We start from the raw sequence: 23,338 nt of genomic DNA, 5'->3' as shown, positions 1-23,338 counted from the left end.
AGAGAGAAGAAATTTTCCACGAGTTTGATTTCAAGACCTCAGGTTTAGAACTTGAGGTCTCGAAATCAACTATCTAAACTTCGTGTAACAAGGGTCTCGCAAGTTCGACGACCGATTGAGCTCAAATTTTCACAGGTTTGTTATTTTATGCATATCTTGAGATACACCAACTGTGAAGGCTAGTCTTTGACAATTACCAATAGTGTCTACTGTCTTTAAGCAAGACACTTGTAAAACCATTGCTTCGTCCAGGGAATACTGTGTGTTAAAGCACCTATACAAGAAGCCACTGTTATTATTTTAATTGGATTTTATAGGATTTATCAGGGGGATGAACAACAAACCAGAGTCTTTACTTGTTGAATTTCAATGCAGCGCCTTCCTCTTTTCAGAAAGAAATCCTGACTTTGGACAAGCCAGTCAGGTGAAAAGAAAATCCCTTTCAAAATCAAATTAATACAGAAAAAGCGAGTGGATTTTACCATATAGGCTTTACCTCAGGAAGAACAACACACTAGAGTAAAAATGTCTGCATCCTGGTTAATTTCAGTCTAGCTTTGCCTCTACTTTTCAGAAAAAATCCTGACTCTGGACAAGCGAGTGAAGAGTCCTGGGATACTGGTGTCGAGGTCTTGGTCAGTATAAAACTCCGCCCAGAGCGGACAGTGATCGGACACGACCCCGCCCCAGGACCAGTCGTCCGGTATCAAAGGATGTGTCAAGCCTTCTCGGATGACACGGACCTCACCTGAGAACGAAACAAAGAGACCGTCAGATTGGTTTGAAAATCATTTGTAGTTGAGACTCATATCACAAAACTTGAGTGTATACATGTTTTAGAAGCACCAGTAACAACCCCTTTTGAGATTTCTTGATTGCTTTGCAATAGACTGATCCACTAAGTTCCGCCCCATTGCGTATTGACCAATCACAACGCAACGAAGGTCCGACAAATAAGGTACGACAAATAAGGTCTGACATGCGAGCGCGTATGCTTGGTGCGCGCGGTGAAGTTGTGCAGAAAGGCATTGGAGAGGCTCACGTGTTCTTGCTCACAAGTGCGTCGTGGGCGGAGCTTACTGGATCGGTGTATTGTTCAGGGCCCTTTTGCATTTTAAAGCATAAGCAGCTCTAGGAAATTGGACCCTGGTCAAATGCAAGTTTAAACATCCAAAGGCCAGTACAATTAATTCCACTTTACAAATGCAAGTTCAAATGCCAAGCACCAGTACAAATGTCCTCTTCAAAAGGCCATTATAGTTTATTACTTCCGGAGCCTGAAGCTTTATTTTGTACAACTGCCAGCACTAGCGCACACATTATTGTTTTATGGTTTAGAATCCAAATCGACCATGCAAGGCTGTGTTGGCACTATAGGGGGGTCTATGTGCTGAGTGTATAATGTAATAAACAAATAAATTCAAAAAATAGTTAATGGTCTGATGTTTCGACCTTGCAGTGTCTTTCTCGAAGGCTAAAATAAATAATATGAATTGTCTTTGCCTTCTCTGTTGCCCAACAGATATCCTCCTTTTTAGCCTGCCTCATTCACTAATTAATTACTTGTTCTCCATTTTCCCACCTTTGATATTGTCCTTTATGTTTCAAACTTCTTGTGGTCAACCCTACCCTCTCTGATCCCTCCACCCCTTTGTCTCCCTATTCATTCTTTACCCCCTTGTTTCTTCTGTGTGCTCCCACCCCTCTCCCTCATGTATTTCCACTTCACTGCTTCTCTTAACACCATTCATGTTCGTAATGTGTTGTGTTGTCATTATAGCTGTCCAGAAAAACTCTGCTAGGGTCCAAACATCAGGGCCCAGTTTCTTGGCTCCGCTTATTGCAGAGTTCTGCACTTACCTACCATAGAATTGTGTGCTACAAGGGTTCCATAAGTGCAGAATTCTGTGGTAAGCAGAGCCATGAAATTTGGCCCAGTCCACTAACTATTTTTGTGCATTTATACCATAGGTCCTTTCGGTTGGTAAGCAATTTGCAACAGCTAATTCTATCTTCTCAAAAAAAAAAGAAAAAAGAAAAAAAAAGAGCAGCTTACCGGTATGAGCTTTGCTTAAATTCTTGCTGAACCAAGCGTTGTCATAGCAATGTGAGCCCTCTGGATTCTTGTTGCTTATGTTGGTAAAGACGTCGTCAGGGATGGCATTACTGTACCCGGCCGAAGCCAGCGCTTTAAAGTCTGGTGCAGACGGACCGCTGTTGAAGTCGCCCATGATCAAAACATCTTTCTCATCTTTTAAGGAAGTTGGGGAGGAGAAAAAAGAAAATAATAACAATACAGCTAGGTGTCTACTTCATAAAAAGTAATAAAAAAAATAAAAAAATGAAATTTTTGTAAATTGATGTTTATAAGGCCGAAATGAACCTCCCATAGTGGATAATAAAGTGAATTTAAATTGAAATAATTTTGTTGTTAACTAAAAAGGGTACATTTTGTTGATCTCAGTTGAAAACAAAATAATTGTGAAAAATAGCCGACCAGCCTTTTAAAAAAAAAGTGGAAAAAAGGCTGCCTCTTCCCTTTTTTTCAAAAAGGAGGACGCTAAACCTTCATTGGTGGGGGGGGGGGGCTAATACAAACTGGCTTTCACAGCTTCATGTAAAAAAGAAAATTAATCCCATGATAAGTAATGACTAACCAGGCAATTGAGCAGACAGTGCATCTGTTAGAAGGCCCAAATGGCAGATCTCTTCCTGTATTACGTGAATAAAAGACAAAAATAAGCACTGAAAAAAAAAAAAAAAAGGGCAAGTTCTCGCATGAAACCTCAAATTTCAGCATGTCACAGCCGATTATCGAAAGTGGCTCGGCACATTGAAGACATTCCATTATTTCTTGAAAGAGTGTATTTTATAACGACATTTGCATTCTTTACTTTGTTTAGTCGAGGTTACATTGTGACAACAATAATCTCAACAACCCAAAATATAAAAAAATAAAAAATACCACAAGCATAACAAATAAGTATAATCATAATAACTTGGGGGCTAATCGTCTTTACTCGCAGCTAAGAGCTGAATTGCGAAGGACGCAGCTACAACGTGTTCGAGAAGCAGGCATGCAAGGGTGCCTTTGGCTGCCAGCCACATCAACCCATTATGACCACGGAGCACAGCCAAGATCGAAAGTGTTTGATTTTTACCAAAGGGAGGAAAACCGGATGTTCTTGAAAACCCTCGGGGCACAGCAGAGAACCAACGCACAACTCAACTCACATATGGCCCCGTCCGGGAATCGAACCGGGGTCACCTTGGTGAGAGGCGAGCACTTTCCGCATCCGCCAACCATGTGATCCTGTGATAACCTTTTTGGTAGTTCCGAAAAGTTCAATGAATAACACCGCGTGTGTATGCACAGTCATAATTTTGTATTAACATTGCCATCGTAATTCGTCTGTATATTGTAATTCTTTTAAGAGTTGTTTATACTATATTTCGATGTATTTTTGTATAAATGGTAAATTTTTAGTGTAATTTTTATATAACATAATTTTAGACAGCAAAACCAAAACGAATTTCACTGTACGAATATTTGTTTTTTACAAGTGACAATAATACATTATTCTATTCTATTATTCTATAAGTGGCTAATAGCAAAAAGGCAGAAAAAAAACTTTTAACTCGAATCAGGTCACTTTCATGGATAGGCACTCTTGACACCTTAACAAGTCATTTTGATTATTAAAATGATAACCTATCACTGTAAGATATCTACTGTAGGCTGACATGTAGTTTACCAAAAACCAGGCAAAGGTGAACATGATATCGGACTCTAGAGCCAGACTTTGGAGTCAGCTCTAGTGGTACATGTACAAAATTGGTTAACTTGTGCTTGTTTGTAAATTTTTACAACTAGTATCCAAATAGTAGGATGCATGTTAAAATGATGGCATTTCCACCTTTTGGTGACCCCTGGGGCGGATTGCAATAAAACGGTCTTAGTCAGCAGTCTAAGACCAGTCAGTTATAGCCGGCTATATGCTTTAGACGGTCTTAGCTTAGTCAGTCATTAAGCCTGTTGCAATAAGCCGGTCTTAGATAAGTCGGTGAAAAGTAATGCAATACGAACGAATGTCCCATAATACTTAGCACATCTGCAGCACTGGTGTTACGGCATTGTTCTTATTGCTTAGGTTAAAATCATCGGATATCCAATCATTTTCACTCTTGGGAACATATTACGATACAATGTATCACCATTATAACGCCTCTCATGGGTGTACTATATCTCTAAATATTCGTAGAGCTCGTCGCATCAATTCGTCTACAACTAACAAATGCAGCCCCATCTTTAAAAAAACAAAACTAAGACCGACTATAGTCAGCTAATAGCAGACTTAAGATTTAAGACTGGCTATAAATATAGACCATGCTATTGGATTTGGGCTATAATTAAAGACTGTCTGAGCGCGTCTCAAGTTAGCCGGCTATAGCACATAGACCAGTTTAAGACCGCTTGGTGAATCTGCCCCTGGAGTTATAGATTTCAAGGAGCTTTCAAGCCCTTAACTTTGTATGCATGGTAGGTGTAAGGGGAAACATCTATAACCTTACAGGAACTGTAATGTACAATCTTGTTAGACCAGGGCCCAGCGCCATAGAGTTGTTACTTTAAAGCACTAAAAGTAGCTAAGCACAATACAATTTTGATTACCAGAATAAGGTTACCAGCCAAACTGCCATGTCACATGTACAATTTGTTAGCGGTATTCTTCTCATTCCTGCTTAGCAGACATTTGTTAAGCAACATTTCCTGCTTAAGGACCTCTGTAAAACTGGGCCCTGGGCCAAGTTCCTGTGAGCTGCTTCAGAGCACAAAAAGTAGCTAAGCACAACAAAATTATGCTTACCAGAACAAGCTTACCAGCCAATTTATAAATGTCATATGAACTGGTCCTACATGTATTTGACTGGTATTCTAACAATATTTGCTGAGCAGAAAAGTGTTAAGCAAAATTGTCTGCTTTATGATTCACTCAGCTCTATGGAATTGGGCCTAAGGGTCATGTACAATGTAGCTTAGAAAAGCCACTCGAAGCCTCCATTACGAAATGACTTTACCTCTAGTTTATCTTTTGTGCCATTATTCAGCCCTGGAAACTTTAGGTGTACAGACACGAGCACAAAGTCCAGTTCCTTAGCCTTGAAGTAGCCAAGAAAAGGTTTGCGGGAAAAGGTACGACCGTTCTTGCCCTTCTTGGAGACTTGTAAGAGGCTTGAATCAGAAAGCGTCACATCGTCCGATGTGTTCCACAGGAAACCGTTGTACTCTACTCCCTGGAGATTTCAACAATGGGAAGGAAAAAACATCCGTTCCACAAAATGTTAATGTTCAGTAATGTGCACGGTTGAAGCTAGACCGGTTTGAATGGTGGGCTATTAATCTAATATTTTTGAAGTTCACCAAGGGCATGCTTAAGCTTGGGTGATATCACGATATTATCAAATATCGGGACATTAATTTGGAAACGATTTCGATATCGGATAGATTTGGTTTTTATCGAAATATCGATATATCGCGATATATCGCGATATCGATCAAGTATTGCAATATCGCAATGTATTTCCTAGCTGAGACATCTTGCACCCCATAGGTTTGGAGTAAAACCAGAAGAATAGGTCATTAGAACACCTCTCTAATGCTATGACTGTCTCTTCTACAACTTTCACTTGGAGTTTGAAGACTGATGATGCCAAATTTAATTAATCGCGATTATATCGAATATCGCGATATAGTGTCGGCGATATATCATGAATAAAATAATTCGATATCGCCCAAGCTTCAAGGCATGCTGATCAACGCAATTATTCATGTTAAACTATAGGGCCGTCATTACTGGAGTGCAAGATTCAGGCATGATGCCAGGTTTCCAAACTGTTTATGTTATGAGGCCATGCTATAAAAGTTGAATGGCATTTGACTTTGTTCTTTCTCTGTGACATTAGACACTCCGTATCATTAGCTGTGTCTCAGATCAATGCACAGTGGAAAATACTTTGAAGTAATCTACTGTAACAAAGTCAGTCCGATGTTGAAGAAATAGCCCCGATTAAAAATGTTTTGGCTGGCCATTTAACAATATTTTTTAAAGGAAGGACACTTTATTAAACATGTTTTGTTTTTAGCTTAAATTCTCCAGTACCTGGAACATCCTCCCAGCCGATTTTGAAGTTTCACATTTCCAGATCCCTCTAGGACTCGGCCAGTTTCTGACAACAGCCAGCGATGGGTCATTCAACTCATTACAGATCTACATTGAAAAATAAGTTGTCACAAAATAAATCAAACAATAAACCAATCACTTAATATATGGGTGTCAACTGAGTACTGTGCTAAGAAAACATTTTTAAATGAAATCCAATTTTGTATTTAAATTACAATTCTTAAGGGCAGTGGACACTATTGGTAATTACTCAAAATAATTATAAGGTTTTAAACTTGGTAATGAGTAATGGGGAGAGGTTGATAGTATAAAACATTTTGAGAAACGGCTCCTCTAAAGTGACATAGTTTTTGAGAAAGAAGTAATTTTCCCACAAATTTGATTTCGAGACCTCAGAATTAGATTTTGAGGTCTCGAAATCAAGCATCTGACAGCACACAACTTAGTGTGACAAGGGTGTTTTTTTTTCCCGTAGTTATCTCGCAACTTCGATGACCAATTGAGCTCAAATTTTCACAGGTTTGTTATTTTATGCATATGTTGAGATACACCAAGTGAGAATACTGGTCTTTGACAATTACCAATAGTGTCCAGTGTCTTTAAAAACATAAATACCTAGGCCTACACACTCCATTTGCAAGGTTTCAAGACAAGTTTAGGTTTTCCTCAAAGGAGTGCCACTTACATGTATCAGAGAAAAATTACAGCACCCCCTTCAAAATATCCAAGAGCGAAGATTTAAAGCATGATAATACCCAAGTGCAAAATGCATTTGATTATGTACAGTTAATAGAAATAAGTTTTTAAAATTAACATTTTTGAAACATAAATTCTTTGGCAAGGATTTTTTTTTCAGAAACCTCATTCTGCCAATCACGCCCGAATTTGTTCCACCAGAGGATTAATAACAGTAAAATATTGTTTTATCTGCTACTACTCGTTTCATAGCGAATTTTGAAATATGACATCATCAAACAGCAAAAACAAATCGGTGTGTACAAAATAAAAATCACTTTGGACAAAAAGTCCAATCCAATGCTGTTTTGATTGAGTATAATATAATCAAAATTCACGAATGAACTAAAATAAAAAAAAACATATAGGAAAGACCTAGTATTTGAATGTTGCTTTATCAATTTTCGTTTAGAATTTTGACAAAAATTGCACTTATCAAACATTGGTTGTTTACAGCGTAACATGAGGTAATCTTGAGTCAGCTACATTCATAGTGTACATAATAAGTTAAATTCCAAACATTTTTCATAAAGTAAAGACAAAAAAGACTCCAATCGATTAGAAAATGAGTAGACCACAGAACTTAATTTCACCATGAAGCCCCACTTTTCGTCTCTACTTTACATGATATACGTAGATGAGTGAGAAGGAAATAAGAAAAGGACAACTTCTAAACTTAACATTACACAGTCAAGCAGAAAATTGAAAAAGCTGCATGAAATTATCATTGTGTGGCGTGTCATTGTCAATGCTTTGTTGGGAAAGTCATCTGACCCTTGGTGAACTCTTAACTCATAACTGTATGAGCACGGATTAGGGGGTTAACCTCCGGGGAACGAGGCGGGGCTTAGAAATAGGGGTCTGTTGCTGGTGGAAACATTCACACTTCCACAGTTCACTGATGTGACTTTACAATTCCATAAAGAACAGGCTTGAAAGGTTAAATGCATGACTCCACATCCACAAATGTATTTGTCACAACAGCATAAAATATGAATTGAAAGAACATCTTTGATATTACCGGTGGGGATTAGTGATGAGATCATCGAATGTTCACCGGTTCAGGAAGTACATTGAGTTGAACATGACTGATTATAAATGCGGGTTCATGCCACGAACTTAAAATACATTGTCTGGTTTGTGTCTGGGTTTTTGTACCGCGAGTCGTTTCGCCTATGGTTTGCGGTAACATCATGTGTGTATCTAACCATATTTTAATATTTATTCGGGCAATCACATTTACAAGCACATGTTCATTGAAAATATTTTAAGAAAACAAAGTAAAACAACAGTGGGTTGCCCAGGAGAGCATACAAGTTTTAAAATAACTGTCGCCAGAAGGCGTTTGTCTCCTACTTGCAGATCTTTAGAGATAATTGTCTTTCTGTATTTTCTACTACTGCGGAGTGAACTACTACTACCTGGGTGGAAAGTAGAAAAATCAGCTGAGACTATTACTTTAGATTTAGTGGTAAGAGTCATTGCTGACCAAAAGATCAGAAACTAAGATCAACATTTTAGGGGAAACATCAGCAGTGTATGTACATGTAAGCCCCCCCCCCAAAAAAAAGAAGAAAAACATCCCCCTCCCCCTCCATCACTGGAAAACAATTACACAAGGATGAACAACCTGCCAGCCTGCAGCTCGATACATTTTGAAACGGCCAATAACATGGCCGATCACCTTCAAAGGCAGTCGACACTATTGGTAATTACTCAAAATAATTGTTAGCATAAAACCTTTCTTGGTGACAAGTAATGGGGAGAGGTTGATGATGGTATAAAACATTGTGATCAATAGCTCCCTCTGAAGTGAGGTAGTTTTCGAGAAAGAAGTAATTTTCCACGAATTTGATTTCGAGACCTCAGATTTAGAATTTGGGGTCTCAAAATCAAGCATCTGAAAGCACATAACTTTGTGTGACAAGGGTGATTTTTCTTTTATTATTATCTCACAAATTCGATGACCAATTGAGCTCAAATTTTCACAGGTTTGTTATTTTATGCATATGTTGAGATAACATCAAGTGAGAAGACTGGTCTTTTACAATTACCAATAGTGTCCATGTCTTTAACTTTTGTACAGTGTTGATCAATTTTCTATAGCACTTTTTGGAAAATAAAAAGAGGAAATCAGTTGATCTTGATCAGCTGAAAAGTTGCATACCTCAAGGTGTTATGTCTCAGGTAAAAAACAAACTGTGTTGTATACCGAAAATATCTCTCCTCAAGTAAAAACTGTAATTCGGGGACAAAGGTCAACATCAATCTGATAAGGATAAGGATCCAAACCAGCGTTTTTTTTAAATGAAAAAGAGGAAATCAGCTGATCAGCTAGAAAGTTGCATGCCTGTATTAAGTTTCAGGTAAAAAAAAAATATTGTGTAAAGAAAATATATAAGTAAAAACTGTAATTCATGGACAAAGTTCAACAGCAATCTGATAAGGATCTCCAAACGAGCGATTTCTTGAAATGAAAAAGAGGAAGTCAGCCGATCAGCTGAAAAGTTATATGCCTGTGTTATGTTATGGACATCTAAGTAAAAACTGTAATTCGGGACAAAGGTCAACAACAATCTGATCAGGATCTCCAAACGAGCGAACAAGTGAACGCTGCACAAAAGTTAGGATTACAATATGATACATACAATACTGGGATTTAGGCTAATTTTATATGCAAGGTTGACAAATTCTGCAGACATTACTACTTTGTATTAGAACCTAATCATAAAGAGACCCCAGAGTAAGTGCACGGAGAAAACAGTATTACATCAAATTCAATTTTAACTTCAAAATATTCGCTGTCAATAAACTAATCGAGGGGTTTGCACTCTCAATCTGATTGGTTGAAGACTGGTCACATGGAGGTATATAACTTGTCATATATGACAAATCACAAATTCTGATGACTTTGCATTTTTTTTATCAGAGGTATTCAAAATATAAAATGGAAATAAAAGTTTGATGACCCGTTCTTCACTGTGTGGTCATGGACCGATAGCCGGCTGCTGTTAAAAGACACTTTGCCTTCGGCTCAGCTATAGTCCATTTTAAAACAAATATTTGTCATCTGTTGCAATTAACAGGGATAACTGTTTGTGCATTCCAATTGTACTCTGTAGTTTTGTACTTGTACTGTCTATTCATTACCACATTATAAAGTTACACACATTAGGCATGTGGCAGGCAGTGGACACTTAATTGGTAATTACTCAAAATAATTATTAATATTAGCATAAAAACCTTACTAGGTAACAAGTAATGGGGAGAGGTTGATAGTATAAAACATTGTGAGAAACAGCTCTCTCTGAAGTGGAGTACTTTTTTGAGAAAGAAGTAATTTTCCACGAATGTGATTTCGAGACCTCAGATTTAAAATTTGAGGATTTTAGGAAATCAAGCATTTGAAAGCACACAACTTCGTGTGACAAGGGTGTTTTTTTCTTTCATTATTATCTCGCAACTTCGACGACCGATTGAGCTCAAATTTTCACAGGTTTGTTATTTTGGGCATATGTTGAGATACACCAACTGTGAAGGCTAGTCTTTGACAATTTCCAATGGTGTCCAGTGTCTTTAAATGCCTAACGGTAGGCCTATTAGTTTTGTACACAATGCCTATTGTAAGTTAATGTAGATTGAAAGTGTGAATCTGACAGTGTGAAGTTTGGCCAAAGCACTGAATTAGAACAGTGTCCCGCAAAATTTTTCATTTGGTCAGTTTTATTATAATCTTTGTTATATAAAAGCCCTAATCTACTCTTGAGCATCCAAAATGCTTCTATGTATGATTTTTGTGAAAGTTATTTTATTCACAGTCTATTGAAAAAACAAAACCTAATTCCCTGAGTCATGGACTCAAAAATTAATTTACAATGCAAAACTATGTTTAGTTAGCTGCGACATTTTATACAGGTACCTGTAAATTTCAGAATAAAAACGCTCATTGTATTCAACAGGGTGAATGATTTATGGGTTTCTTCAGGGCATGGATTCATTGAGGTCAAAGCATCAATCAGTACTCAGTAGGTTTGTGTTTAATCATAAAGTAATCCAAATGTAGAATTTAGTATAAAAAAATACTCTGCAGTGTTTTATAAAACAGTGTAAACCCATTGTCTCAAAGCATGTTCATGTTTAAAGGCACAGGACACCTTTGGTAAATTTTGTCAAAGACTAGTTTGTATCCCAACATAAATGCATCAAATAAAAAATCTGTGAAAATTTAGACTCAAATTTGCAAGCGAACAATATTTAAAAAAAACTTTAGATGCTTTTAGATGAGTAATCAAAGGCTTCTGAATATTTGAGTGAGAAATTACCTTTTTCTCAAAAACTACTTCAGAGGGAGCTGTTTCTCACAATGTTGTATAATATCAACAGCTCTCCATTGCTCATTACCAAGAAAATTTGTAAGCTATCCAAAATATTTTTTTCTTCTCCACAATATTGTAAAACAGATTAAATGCTGTTTCAGAATGTCAACATTCAAAAACCTATCATTAAATTCCACTGACAATGCAGACAAATCAATCATGGCATGTACACCTGTTTGTACATACTAGCTATTAAGGGATGAGATGGTTCAATAGTTCATTTCTAGTTTATAATTTACTAGGGCCTACTACTTATCATTTGTAGATTTTTTGGGGTTGCAAATTACCGTGAATGAAAGCTTCAACCTACAAAAATAGCTCCGATAAGAATTCAATATTAATTTTAAGGTCAAACAAGGCAAAAATCAGACCTATGTCATGTATGTAGCACGTAGCCATTGTAGTACTGATACATCCTCAACTCCTTTGGAGTGTGCAGTAATGACTTTCAAATGGAGAGCACAATACCGAAACCTCACAGGTATATTGTAATGTACTACTTGTGATTCTCCCTTTAAAAACTCTTCCAAATACTAGTTATAAAAGACCAGACACTCCAAGTAGTCCGGCTGGATACACATGTACAAGTACTTCAATGTTGAAAATCACATCACTAAATTTCATTTGAAATACGGAGTCAGTGAAAAAGGTGATGGACCAGTGAAATGACATGATAATTGGTTCTGCTGGTCAGTCACTAAATTACTGCCGGATGATGAAATGCAAGCTACATATTATGTAGGTCATCTGTAGACCTTCATGTTTTATAGGATTGATTTGATACCATGTCCCATAGACCTTATCGCAAATACCAATGCGCAAGCGCAGACTGTTGAATGAGGTGCATTGTGGGATAGATATGGATCAAATTTGGATACCAGCTAGACCACAATGCACCTAATTCCAAGCTTTACGCGCGCGCCCCGGTATTTGCGAAAAGGTCTATTGACTCTGCTACCAGACATGGTGAAACTCAAGTCCAATGCACTAGACCACTCAACCATGATAAGGCACTTGAATTACAGTTCAATGCAAAGTTTTCCCGCTGGTCTGCGAGAGGCGATCTCGTAGCCTGTATTCAAAAGCCTCCTGAAGACATTTCTGTTCCCCAACCCATCCTAGTTCGTTTGTTTTTCTTTTTGTCCTCGTCTCCCGTAAAGCGCTCTGTTCTCAGTATATAAATGTTTCGTATTATTATTATTTATTTACCTAGTTTGCAGCCTCAGTACAACATTTCTTGTAAAAATTCAAAACTTTTACCCAGCCTAAAAATGTACAGCAAACATGTTTCAATAATTACCAGACTTATATGCAACTTTCTAATTGCACAAAAAAAAAAAAAAAAAGTTTCCTATAGCATTGTTTTGGAAAGAAAAAGAGGAAATCAGCCGATCAGCTAAAAAGTGGCATGCCTCACTGTTTGAATATGTTGACGTGTGAGCTACATACTGTCTGGAAAATATTAATCATTCACTGTCAAGTTCTGATCATATTTGGTCTCAGGGCTCACCCTAAACACTAGCCTGGTATTTCTATTAGATTACTGTCTGGTGAAAATGTTATGGGCTACAATCAGGTGTGTAGTAAACACCATTTCACAAACCATTTCGGCTACTAAAAATCCGACTTGTTTAAGGGCACTGGTCAGTATTGGTTATTAATCAAAATAATTGTTTAGCATAAAAACTTACTTGGTAACTAGCAATGGAGAGCTATTAAAATAGTATAAAACATTGTGAGAAAGGGCTCCCCCTGAAGACACAGCTTTTTGTGAAAAGAGTAGTTTCTCACTAAAATATTTGAATTGATTTTGAGACCTCACGCAAAATCAAGCATCTAAAAGCACACAACTTTATGTGACACTGTAGGAGTTTTTTCTTCCAATATTATCTTGCAACTTTGATGTCTAATTGAGTTCTGATTTTCACAGGTTTGTTATTTAGGGCATATGTTGAGATACACCAAGTGCGAAGACTGGTCTTTGACAATTACCAAAGGTGTCCAGTGTCTTTAAAATGCTCACAAATAACTCAAATGTAATTATTAAAGTCATAAATAATGTGTTTATAATTTTGAGTGTGTGGTTGTGTAAAGTAATTTAACCTGTTAGGCCAAACTGGTTATGATCTCTACCATTACATCAGAAAGGCAAAGGTACATTCAATTTATGACACCATAAATACATACAATCTAGGACAACAATGCCAAACATCTGACAATAATAATAATAATAGAAAAGCACCAAACTAAAATAAGCCAGCAGATGTCAATTAAATTTATGACATCATAAATACATAAAATCTAGGACAACAATGCCAACCACGATAAAACAGAAAAGGCACAAATGCAGAAGTCAATACACTTTCCATGTTCATGCATAACCAGGTCATCACAAAACCAAGTCAAACCAAAGTTATCTTCTTTGAGGAAACAAAAGTGTTACAAAATAACAAACTTCCTTCCCTTCCTTCCTGTGAAGTGCAGCCTCCCATATGTGAGGGTAAATGCACTGAAACAATGTATAACAAACTGATAACATGTACAATGTATACACAATCATGAGCAAGTTTGAGTGGGCACATTTTAGTCCACCAGTGGTTGACCACAGTAGCAATGCACATGCGCAGTGAAGTACTCACCCGAACGACTCGTTGGTAGTCTAGTCAACCTTCCACCTTTTCGCTTAAGTGTCACTGGTTCCCTTCTGCGCTTAACACATGTTAGAGCGGAACATGCTGTTGGGACCAGTGAAGAAACCATGGGCTCGAGGCTGGTACCAAATGGTCGACCACAGTAGTCAACAAATGGTCGACCAGCCTGGGTTCGAGTCAAAACGGTCAACCTTTAGTTAACCATTGTGCACACTCGAACTTGCTCCATGGTATAACAAACTGCAGAGGTTTGTTTGTCAATCATTCTCCCAGCTTCTGGGACCTTACATGCTGTATAAATAATCTAACTGTCAGCTTTCCTTCCTTAGAGAAATTTGTTTTAAATTTTAAAGATTGACAACTTGTGAAAAAAAGACATGGGAAGGTTTCTGTTCATTTAAAAAAAAAAAAAAAAAAAAAAATTGCAACAATTTGTGCAATCTCAGCAGAATATTCATTTATTCTTTGTGACACCTGAAACCAGCTGGCTACAACTCTGAAAATTTAACATTTAAAGCCATTACACTTTTGGTACAGAAAAAAAAAAAGTTCACAGATTTACAAATAATTTAAAGGGTTTACAGAAGGTAATGGTGAAAGACTTCTCTTGAAATATTATTGTTCCATGAAATGCTTTACTTTTTGAGAAAACATTAAAACAATATCAATTCTCGATATCGAGAATTACGGTTTTATTTTAAACACATGTCTTGACACGGCGAAACGCGCGGAAACAAAAGTGGGGTTTCCCGTTATAACGGCTTTAAGAATACTTACAACATCCAAAGCATCCCTGTCTGCTAGTTCTTGCACTACAACCACGCTCAACCTGAAGAGAAAACAAACAAGACTAGAAATTCAGAGTTTGTTTTATAACAAACTCTAGGTGTTCGGTTTCCGGGAGTAAAAGCCTGGTGTGAAACACAAATATTGCATCTTGCTTTGTTCTCAAAATTTGTAATAAATGATCAAAATTGCACAAAATTTTCAAAACAACATGATGGCGTCATCATGACTTCATTTCGAATTCAAGAAGTTAGTGTCCTTGACTAACAATACACCAAGTTTCACCTCAGTCAAACTTTTGGTTTGGCAGAAAAACAACTTTGAAAAGTGCACCTTTAAAGCAGTACCACATGACGCATGATGACGTCATCAAGCTAAAGACGCCACAGATAAGTTGCTACTATGAAGGAGAGTATGTATACCAATTTTGAAACAATTATCATAAACTCTGCCACAGACATAAAGTAGAAGTGTATTTTGAGATGAGTTTATTAATGTATGGGGTTTTTGTCTGACAATTTTATTTTGAACCGGTGCAACTTCTTACACAGGTCTTACCTGTTTTCTAAGATGGTCATACAGGTGACTTCTTTCACTCCAAGATTTTCAGCTTTTTCCCTACTAAATCTTTGCAGATTCCAAGTTGCAATTCTAAGCGTACTCCGTCCACTGCTGTTTCCATCCTCAACTGAAAGTTTGACAACTGGGCGTGCCCATTTCTCCATGGATGTCATTATTAGCGGCAAGAAGACTTCGTCCGTTTGCGTGGCTTGGGTAAACAGGGATTTGGATAGAGTCAAACTTGATGGCGTCGCACCTAGCACTTCGTCCTCTGAGGACAGCAAACACTTGCGCATTTCCAGAAAGGAAGGTGTCGAGACAGTACTCTCTGAGCTTTCACCTAGAGTCAAGTAATTCCGCATTGCCTCAAACCTATAGGTTCCTATCTCGGGAATTTTGCAAATGTCCGTCAGCAACATGAAGGGTCCATTCTCTTCTCGATACTTGATGATAAATTCTGCATTGTCTTGTCCGACGCCAGGAACTTTGGCAAGCAGAGGAACTGTAGCAGTGTTGATGTTGGTTTTATTTTCAAATGAAACTCTTGAGTTAACTCTATGATAAGAAGTTCGACTAGGCACCTTGGACATTTGAGACGTTACTGCATAGGGTCCACAGTACACTTCAGACCTAAAAGCTGCTAGTTTCGTTGCACCAATACCCGACACTAACACCAAGTCTTCCGGCTTTCGATATCCACCGATGTGATGTCGATACGAGATGATGTTTTTTGCGATATTGCGAGTGACCCCTTGTAAGGTCATTAATTCCTCTTCTGTAGCCTCATTTATATTCATTTGGTCAAAGGTCAAGTCAAACTCTTGGGCATTATACGAGGCACTGACCAAGCGCATGCCTTTCTTGTAGACTGTCTTTTCAGTCTGACTGTGGAGACGACGCCTGTTCGGTCGCCGGCCACAACAGCTTGTTACAAGACCCATGGTTGGCGAACAGAGGGAAGCACTTGAGGGTGTTTGGAACAAAACCAACAAGCTGTCAAAGCTTGCACATAATCTGCAACAAGAAATAATAATATAATACTGAAGTTAATTTTTGAACATTGAGAAAACATTTGATGGTGTTGAACACATTCACCACTGGATGCCGGAAACTGAAAACATGGCTATTGACTATAATTAGGCAAAGATTTTGTCAATCATTTGACATGTTTGAGAGTTTGACTACAGAATTAAAATCTTTTGCATCTTTTCATAAATGCGGGTCACCGCTACCTCCAAGCAAAGCAGCACAATCTCCCATCCATATAAAGCACACTGTTTTAATTGCTTTTTACTGTAATTAGGCTGATCTTCTGACCCTTTGCAGTCCGATTACATCTTTAAAAAAGTGATCGGGCAATAACACTTTTATTTTTTTAATGGATGGTTGGGCTGCAAAGATCTACGTACTTGTTGAAAAAACACACAGCCTCAGCTCAGGCAAAACTGAAAAAGAAACATACAAACAAGAAAGGACAGCACACGAAATGTCATTGTCACTACCAAGCAAGAATAGATCATGGAGGATGGTCGACTAAGAAAAGACTAGTGTATACATCCAGTTACTTGCATTCCTAGATAGTTTGGATCCCCTAGTTAGTTTAGTGCACACACGATACAACACCATTCCCCCAAATTATACACTTGTTTGCAATATAAAATACTCATCTCATAGGAGAAAGGTCCGTCCGAAAGGTTACACAATTTTTCAGACATTTTTTAAGACTTTTAAAATTTAATTAATTAACATGATTAAAATATTAAGAGTATATGCTGGAACTATAGATAAAAACATTCATTGTAAAACATGGGGAAGCCAGTCGCATCCAGGGCCGAGGCTACTCAACTTTGTCAAAATTTCGAAAAAAGTACTCTAGCCCCCCCAGTCACTGGGTCTAACTTTGTCCCAGTTTGGCCCAATATCATACAATTTAATGGTCGGCCCGCCCGCCCGACGACGAGAGCGACGATCGAGGCAATGATTCAAAGATTCGGTTCAAGATTGATTAATTCTTTTTTTTAAGTTCATATAAAATATAAAATAAAAACAGTAAAGTATCGTAGCGTCATACGTAATCGACCCTCATTTTATGTTTTCAAACCCCAACTTTGATTCCCGTTTACCGCACATTGTGCAAGCTGCACCGGTGACATTAGCTATGCAGTTTACTCACGGTCTGTATTTCATCAGGCTTAATCATGCTGAGAATAAAGTTTCCTGTCGTTGGTTATGCTCAAACATTTATAAAATGATTGATTTTCGGTACAAATCACTAATGCATTATTATGCCAACATTCAAATGAGTCAAAGAAACATCATCCAACCTTGAAAGTTCAAAACAAAATTACTATCTGCTAGATTGAGTTTCATTCTGCATGGATCACTTGAGGTGGTTAGCCTACTATTTGGGATTCTATGGTGTGCCAATATGGGGAAAAAATTGAAACATTTTAAGTGAAAATGACAAAAAAAAATTTTTTGGATTAACTTCATACTGTAATAAATTCTGATAAGCGTAATAAATATTAAGTCTACATTAAAGATAAAATATCATATTCATAGATTGGTTTCTTATCTCCTGAAACCAAACATTACTGGTCTGAAATGGGGGAAAACAGATTTTTTATGAGGTGTGTGTGCTTCAATTCAAGGGGAGTGGGGTGTTTTACTTTCATGCCTTATGATATCTCTGGATTCTAATATAGTAGCCATATAATGCCTTAGGACAAAAAATGTCATTAATGCCATACTACTAGCTTCTGAATATTCAATAAAATACCAACCAATGAAAGGTGTGAAAACATATGACGTTGCTCCAATGTCGTGCATGCATTAAGCACTGTTTATGGCGGACTGTCTCTCGCAACGTAAAACCAAAAATTTAACAAAAATTTAACAATTTTAACACAGCATGAAGTGTAATTTTAAGTGTTATTGTTAAAACATTGGGGATAACTTTCCGCACCTCGCCACCACTTTTTCACTAATTTTTACAAAAAGGGATATCTCATTGAGGTAAATTAGATACTATATTATTTCATATCGAATGAAAAGTGGTGGCGCCATACGGAAACTTTTCAAAAATCACAATCAAAATCAAAAGTTTTTTTTTCAAATCATCTGATGATTTGAAAAAAAAAATTTGATTTTGATTGTGATTTTTTTTTCTGTTATCCTACTGAAAACACATGATGACACTAGGATATACTTACTTGACGCCACTTCAAACCACTTTAAGTTTATAGCTCCATGTTCAAACCAATACTCAGCTGTCTTTCAAGTCAGTCATGGGTCATAACTCTGGCTTTTTTTAATAGTGAAGTTCCGACAAGATTGTGACAGAACAAATGTTTGTTTCTCTTTCGTTTTGCATCGCTAAAGTGCAACAGAATTCATGTGTGTAGTGTGTCACCAAATGCAGGGGTTAAGGTGTGGAGAAATCACCTTCTTAAAACCGCAATTGCGTGGGCTGCAAACAGAGAGGAGGTGGTTGGGTTCGCGACCAGAAGTAATGTGCTGCCCGCCCTCTGTTGACGGTAAAATTTGTTTGTAAAAGTTGTCGTCTGCTCAAACAATTATCTGTAATAGTTAGGTTTGGGGTTAGTGTTAGGAATAGGGTTACATTGTATATTATTAGGGTTATCCTAAAAGTATTGGGGTAAGGGTCTAGTGCTACGGTTAGCCTAAAAGGGCTAGGAATGGGCCTAACAAGGTTCAATTTCATGGTATAAGAAAGGACAATGTCTTAAAGGAACATTTCAGAATTGGTTTTGCTAGCAAAGCGGTTGCTGTCAGTGTAAGCACTTTATGTAATCCACCATATACATAAACTGACAAACCTGTGGATGTTTGAGATTGATCGGCCATCTGGGTCACGAGAGAATAGTGAAAAAGCGATTACAAATCTTTGCATTGCATCGATGCCAAAACAAAAATGAATTAAACGCTCACTGAGCGATAAACTCCAAACGCGATATAAGATTATTTATTTCTCCTCAATTATGATATTACTGACAGAAATATTTCAAGGGATGTTTTCTACTATCATCATCATTAGACCGTGTAAGTTTCATGTAAATCTGTGATCTTCACGATTTTTGTTTCTTACCAATTCTGCTAATATTGATAAACACCGGGTGCTAAAAGTTTTACGAACTGGTCGACTCTTTGGTTTGTCCCTAGCTGTTCACCTCTCTGAACTTCTTTATAAATACAAGACCGGAGACTTGCATTTGAATTGGGTTTTAGGTCCTAGCCCTACTGTGGGTTTTCTCTGGGATTTCTCCTACATCTAAAAATGACATTTCTTCATCATCTACTCTACGCAAGTATCTTGAGGTCATTACAAGAGAGACAACAATAATATTGAAAGTTTGTAATGAGTGAGCTTTCACTTTTCACATAGTTTTGTATTTGATAACTACCTAATTAGTGTACCGGCCATACATAGTTTAATTTTTCTCTCTCAAGGACACAACTGCGAAGACCAAGATCTAAACCCATAATATCTGAAAGACTTTGCCCCCTAAACACAGATTTAAAAAACAAACGGCTAATCCCAAGTTACTCGTCCTAACGTTAGATAAGAGCTAGTCCTAACTCTTTGTAGAATCCACCCCAGTGCACTAGACAACCCAACTATAACAAGCCAAATTTCATTACCACCACGCCAAAGTAACATTATTAGTCATACTTTGCTTCTCTTGCGCAACTTCATTTCTTCTAGTTCTACATTTAATACCTAGCCCTGGCAACCTTTCACTTTCGTATAATACTACAGTGTGATATCCTGAATATGAGGGTCCATTTCTGGGGTGGAAACATTCAAAAGCTTCATAACTCAATCTTACTTGCAAGAAGTCACTAATTTCACTGGGTTAACATTCCATGGCACAGAGGAAGAGAGGGCTAGTTTAAAGGAACACGTTGCCTTGGATCGGTCGAGTTGGTCTTTGAAAAGCGTTTGTTATAAAATGTATATGGGTAGAAAGGTGTTGTAAAAGTAGAAAACAATGATCCACACAAACATGCCTCGAAAATGCATGGTTTTCCTTTTACCTCGTCGACTAACACGGTCGACCATTTATGGGAGTCAAATTTTTGACCCCCATAAATGGCCGACCGTGTTAGTTCGCAGAGTAAAAGGAAAACCACCCAATTTCAAGGCAAATTTGTGTGGATCATTGTTTTCTACTTTTAAAAGATCTTTCTATCCATATGCATTTTATAACAAACGGTTACAAACGCTTTTTATAGACCAACTCGTCCGATCCAAGGCAACGTGTTCCTTTAATACCCATCCTGTAATTATGAAGATTATCATAGATTTCGGATCTTTAAATCTGGGCCAATTTCATAGATCTACTAAGCACACAAATTTGCTTAGCATGAAGTTTTGGCCTTCATAAAAACAGGATTTCCAAACAAATTTCCACGTGATTTTCAGGATAAGCAAACAGCTGAATACCAGTAACAGGCAATATGCATCAAATGACAGTTTTGTTGGTAATCTTGTTTTTATCAAGAACAAAACTTCATGCTAAGCACATTTTTGTGCTTAGCAGCTCTATGAAATTTGGCCATGGTGTAAAGACAGTCACAGTGAAAAGCTTCCCTTGAATGATTGGTGCTTTAAATGCTATCGTCTTCGAGAAATGAGTAATAGTTTTTGTCTCGCAAGTCGAAAACTGGATGTTTCTAAACAGTGCAAAAACTTGTTGGCGAGGTACCTGAGGGGGCTGTTCACTATTTACACTACTCTTGATGACTGATTGACCTTAAACACGCACAGGTTTTTTTTCTTCATGTATGGGTCACATACACAGGGCAGATGCTGGTTCTTGCAAATGGCAATGGTTGTCAACGTGTTGTATTAAAGTTACTGTAAAAAAATTTAAAAAACTTCGTAAAAATCACACAAATCTCAGCATGCACACAAAAAAAGAACAAGGTTAAGAAGCCACAGACATAATTACTTACAATATTTCTCACTTGTAATGTTTCTTTTAAGGTTTATTAAAAGCATTGAAGAGATAGATGTTCATCACATTATAACACTACAATGTGGTGAAGTAAAGTTCTCAGTATCCAAAGGAAAAAAAACACAATTTTTTTTCTCCAGATATCAAGAAAGTAGTTAGAGTCTCTTAAATATAACACATAAAAAGGCCATATAATTACACCTTTGCCTAATATACTTTCCATACAAATAATTCAACTGTTACCAGAAAGGTATGGCTTTCTATTAACCCAAAGCCATTGTTAAAGGTTGTTTAATAACTTTTTCAGTTTTGAAGCCAACATGGGCAGCTTTCAAAAGCTGAAAAAGCCAAAGATAGTACCCAAACAAGCTACCAAGCAGCAGCCAAAGTCATGGCCCAACCCGGACCCCAAGTATTAGCCAAACCTAGTCAAGATTCCGAGACCACTTGTTTGTGCTTACACACACAAATTTGTCCAAACATGTCAAATTTAATGTACACGGCAAACTGTACACACTATTAATGAACGCTATGACACTATAGAGCTCTGTGACTAGTGTTATTTTTCCCATCGTCATCCAAGGAATCATAACCACAAAGCGCCCTCTATACTTAATTACTACAAACGTACAGTTTGCGGTGTACATAGATCTGAACGTTGGTTGTGTGTGCGCCATGCAAACACCATGGTTTTGGAACCAAGACTAAGCCAAACCCAGAGCTTGGGTTAGCCCAAGACGCAGCCACACACCCAGTCTAGGCAGCTCAAGCTCAAGGGGTGTGTGCGCGCCACGCAAACACCATGGTTTTGGAACCAAGACTAAGCCAAACCCAGAGCTTGGGTTAGCCCAAGCCGCAGCCACACACCATGTCTAGGCATCTCTAGCTGTAGACAACGGCTTCCAACTAAGGCCTCCATACATGTAGTCAATTTAAAGTCTGCCATTATTATGGTATCAAAATTATAGCTGAATGAACGAATGATCAGAGGGAATATCAATAAAAGAACGTCAAACTCACTCCGTACACAGAGTGCTCCATTTAAATATTTCATTTTTAACGTTAAGGTTACAAAAAAGCACGCACTGTACACAATATATATGAGGCGCTACGATCTAAAACTACAATATCCACTTAATACTAAATAATGTGACACTAAAATAATAATAATAATATACACTCACATGTACATCAGCATTCTGGCTAAATTAAGCACACATATTGAGACCGGTTCACTTTAAAGGCAGTGGACACTATTGGTAATTACTCAACATAATTATTAGCATAAAACCTTACTTGGTTACGAGTAGTGGGGAGAGGTTGATAGTACAAAAAGTTGTGAGAAACGGCTCTTCCACAATTTGGTTTCGAGAACCTCAGATTTACAGTTTGAGGTCACAAAATCAAGCATCTGAAAGCACACAACTTTGTGTGACAAGGGTGTTTTTTCTTTCATTGTTATCTCGCAACTTTGATGACCAATTGAGCTCAAATTTTCACAAGTTTATTTTATCCATATGTTGAGATACACCGAGAAAGAAGACTGGTCTTTGACAATGACCAATAGTGTCCAGTGTCTTTAAGGTCACATTGTATTAATAGCAAAAAATGTGACATCAATTTGTGAAGAGAGATTTGCATAATGTTCACAAAATGGATAGCCATTTTTTTTATGTCACAATTTTGCTTGAGTAAGTGCTCACTTTTAAGTATTCACCCCACTTCAGGTTACCAAATACCTACCACATAAAAGTTTGTCAAAATGAAAAATAATGTGTGAGGCACTAAGTTAATGGGGGACTTAAAAATGTAATTCAGAACACCACATTGACTAATTAATTGGTGAATCACCAACTTTGACAGAGTCCCTGGACGAAACAAAGGTCGCAATAAATAAACCACAAATAATTTGGATAAATGAAAACTTAGTCCAACTTTTATAATATTTTGTTATTTTGTAATGTTCCGACCAAGAAAGGGATAAAGACAAATTGTTTCACTGTGTATCCCTGCAAGTCGATCTAAAATTCTCTTTTCTTAAGAATGTTCTTGTGGGGCCAGGGTTG

The 23,338-nt window shown here is 37.4% G+C and overlaps 1 protein-coding gene across 1 annotated transcript; it reads right to left on the bottom strand.

Annotated features, from left to right (window-relative positions):
* Positions 1–180: 180 nt before the first annotated feature.
* Positions 181–18,706, bottom strand: LOC117289760 (endonuclease/exonuclease/phosphatase family domain-containing protein 1-like). The gene is made up of 8 exons (XM_033771025.1): positions 18,504–18,706; positions 15,289–16,305; positions 14,722–14,773; positions 6,162–6,269; positions 5,080–5,295; positions 2,658–2,712; positions 2,057–2,251; positions 181–748 (listed from the first exon to the last, which is right to left on the bottom strand). Exons 2-8 carry the CDS (start codon positions 16,230–16,232, stop codon positions 564–566), a joined length of 1,755 nt encoding a protein of 584 aa, XP_033626916.1. The 5' UTR covers positions 16,233–16,305; positions 18,504–18,706; the 3' UTR covers positions 181–563.
* Positions 18,707–23,338: the final 4,632 nt, after the last annotated feature.

This window comes from Asterias rubens, chromosome 4 (assembly GCF_902459465.1).
Source record: "Asterias rubens chromosome 4, eAstRub1.3, whole genome shotgun sequence".
In the NCBI taxonomy this organism is placed as follows: Eukaryota; Metazoa; Echinodermata; class Asteroidea; order Forcipulatida; family Asteriidae; genus Asterias; species Asterias rubens.
This window is presented reverse-complemented; position numbering and strand designations above follow the sequence as displayed.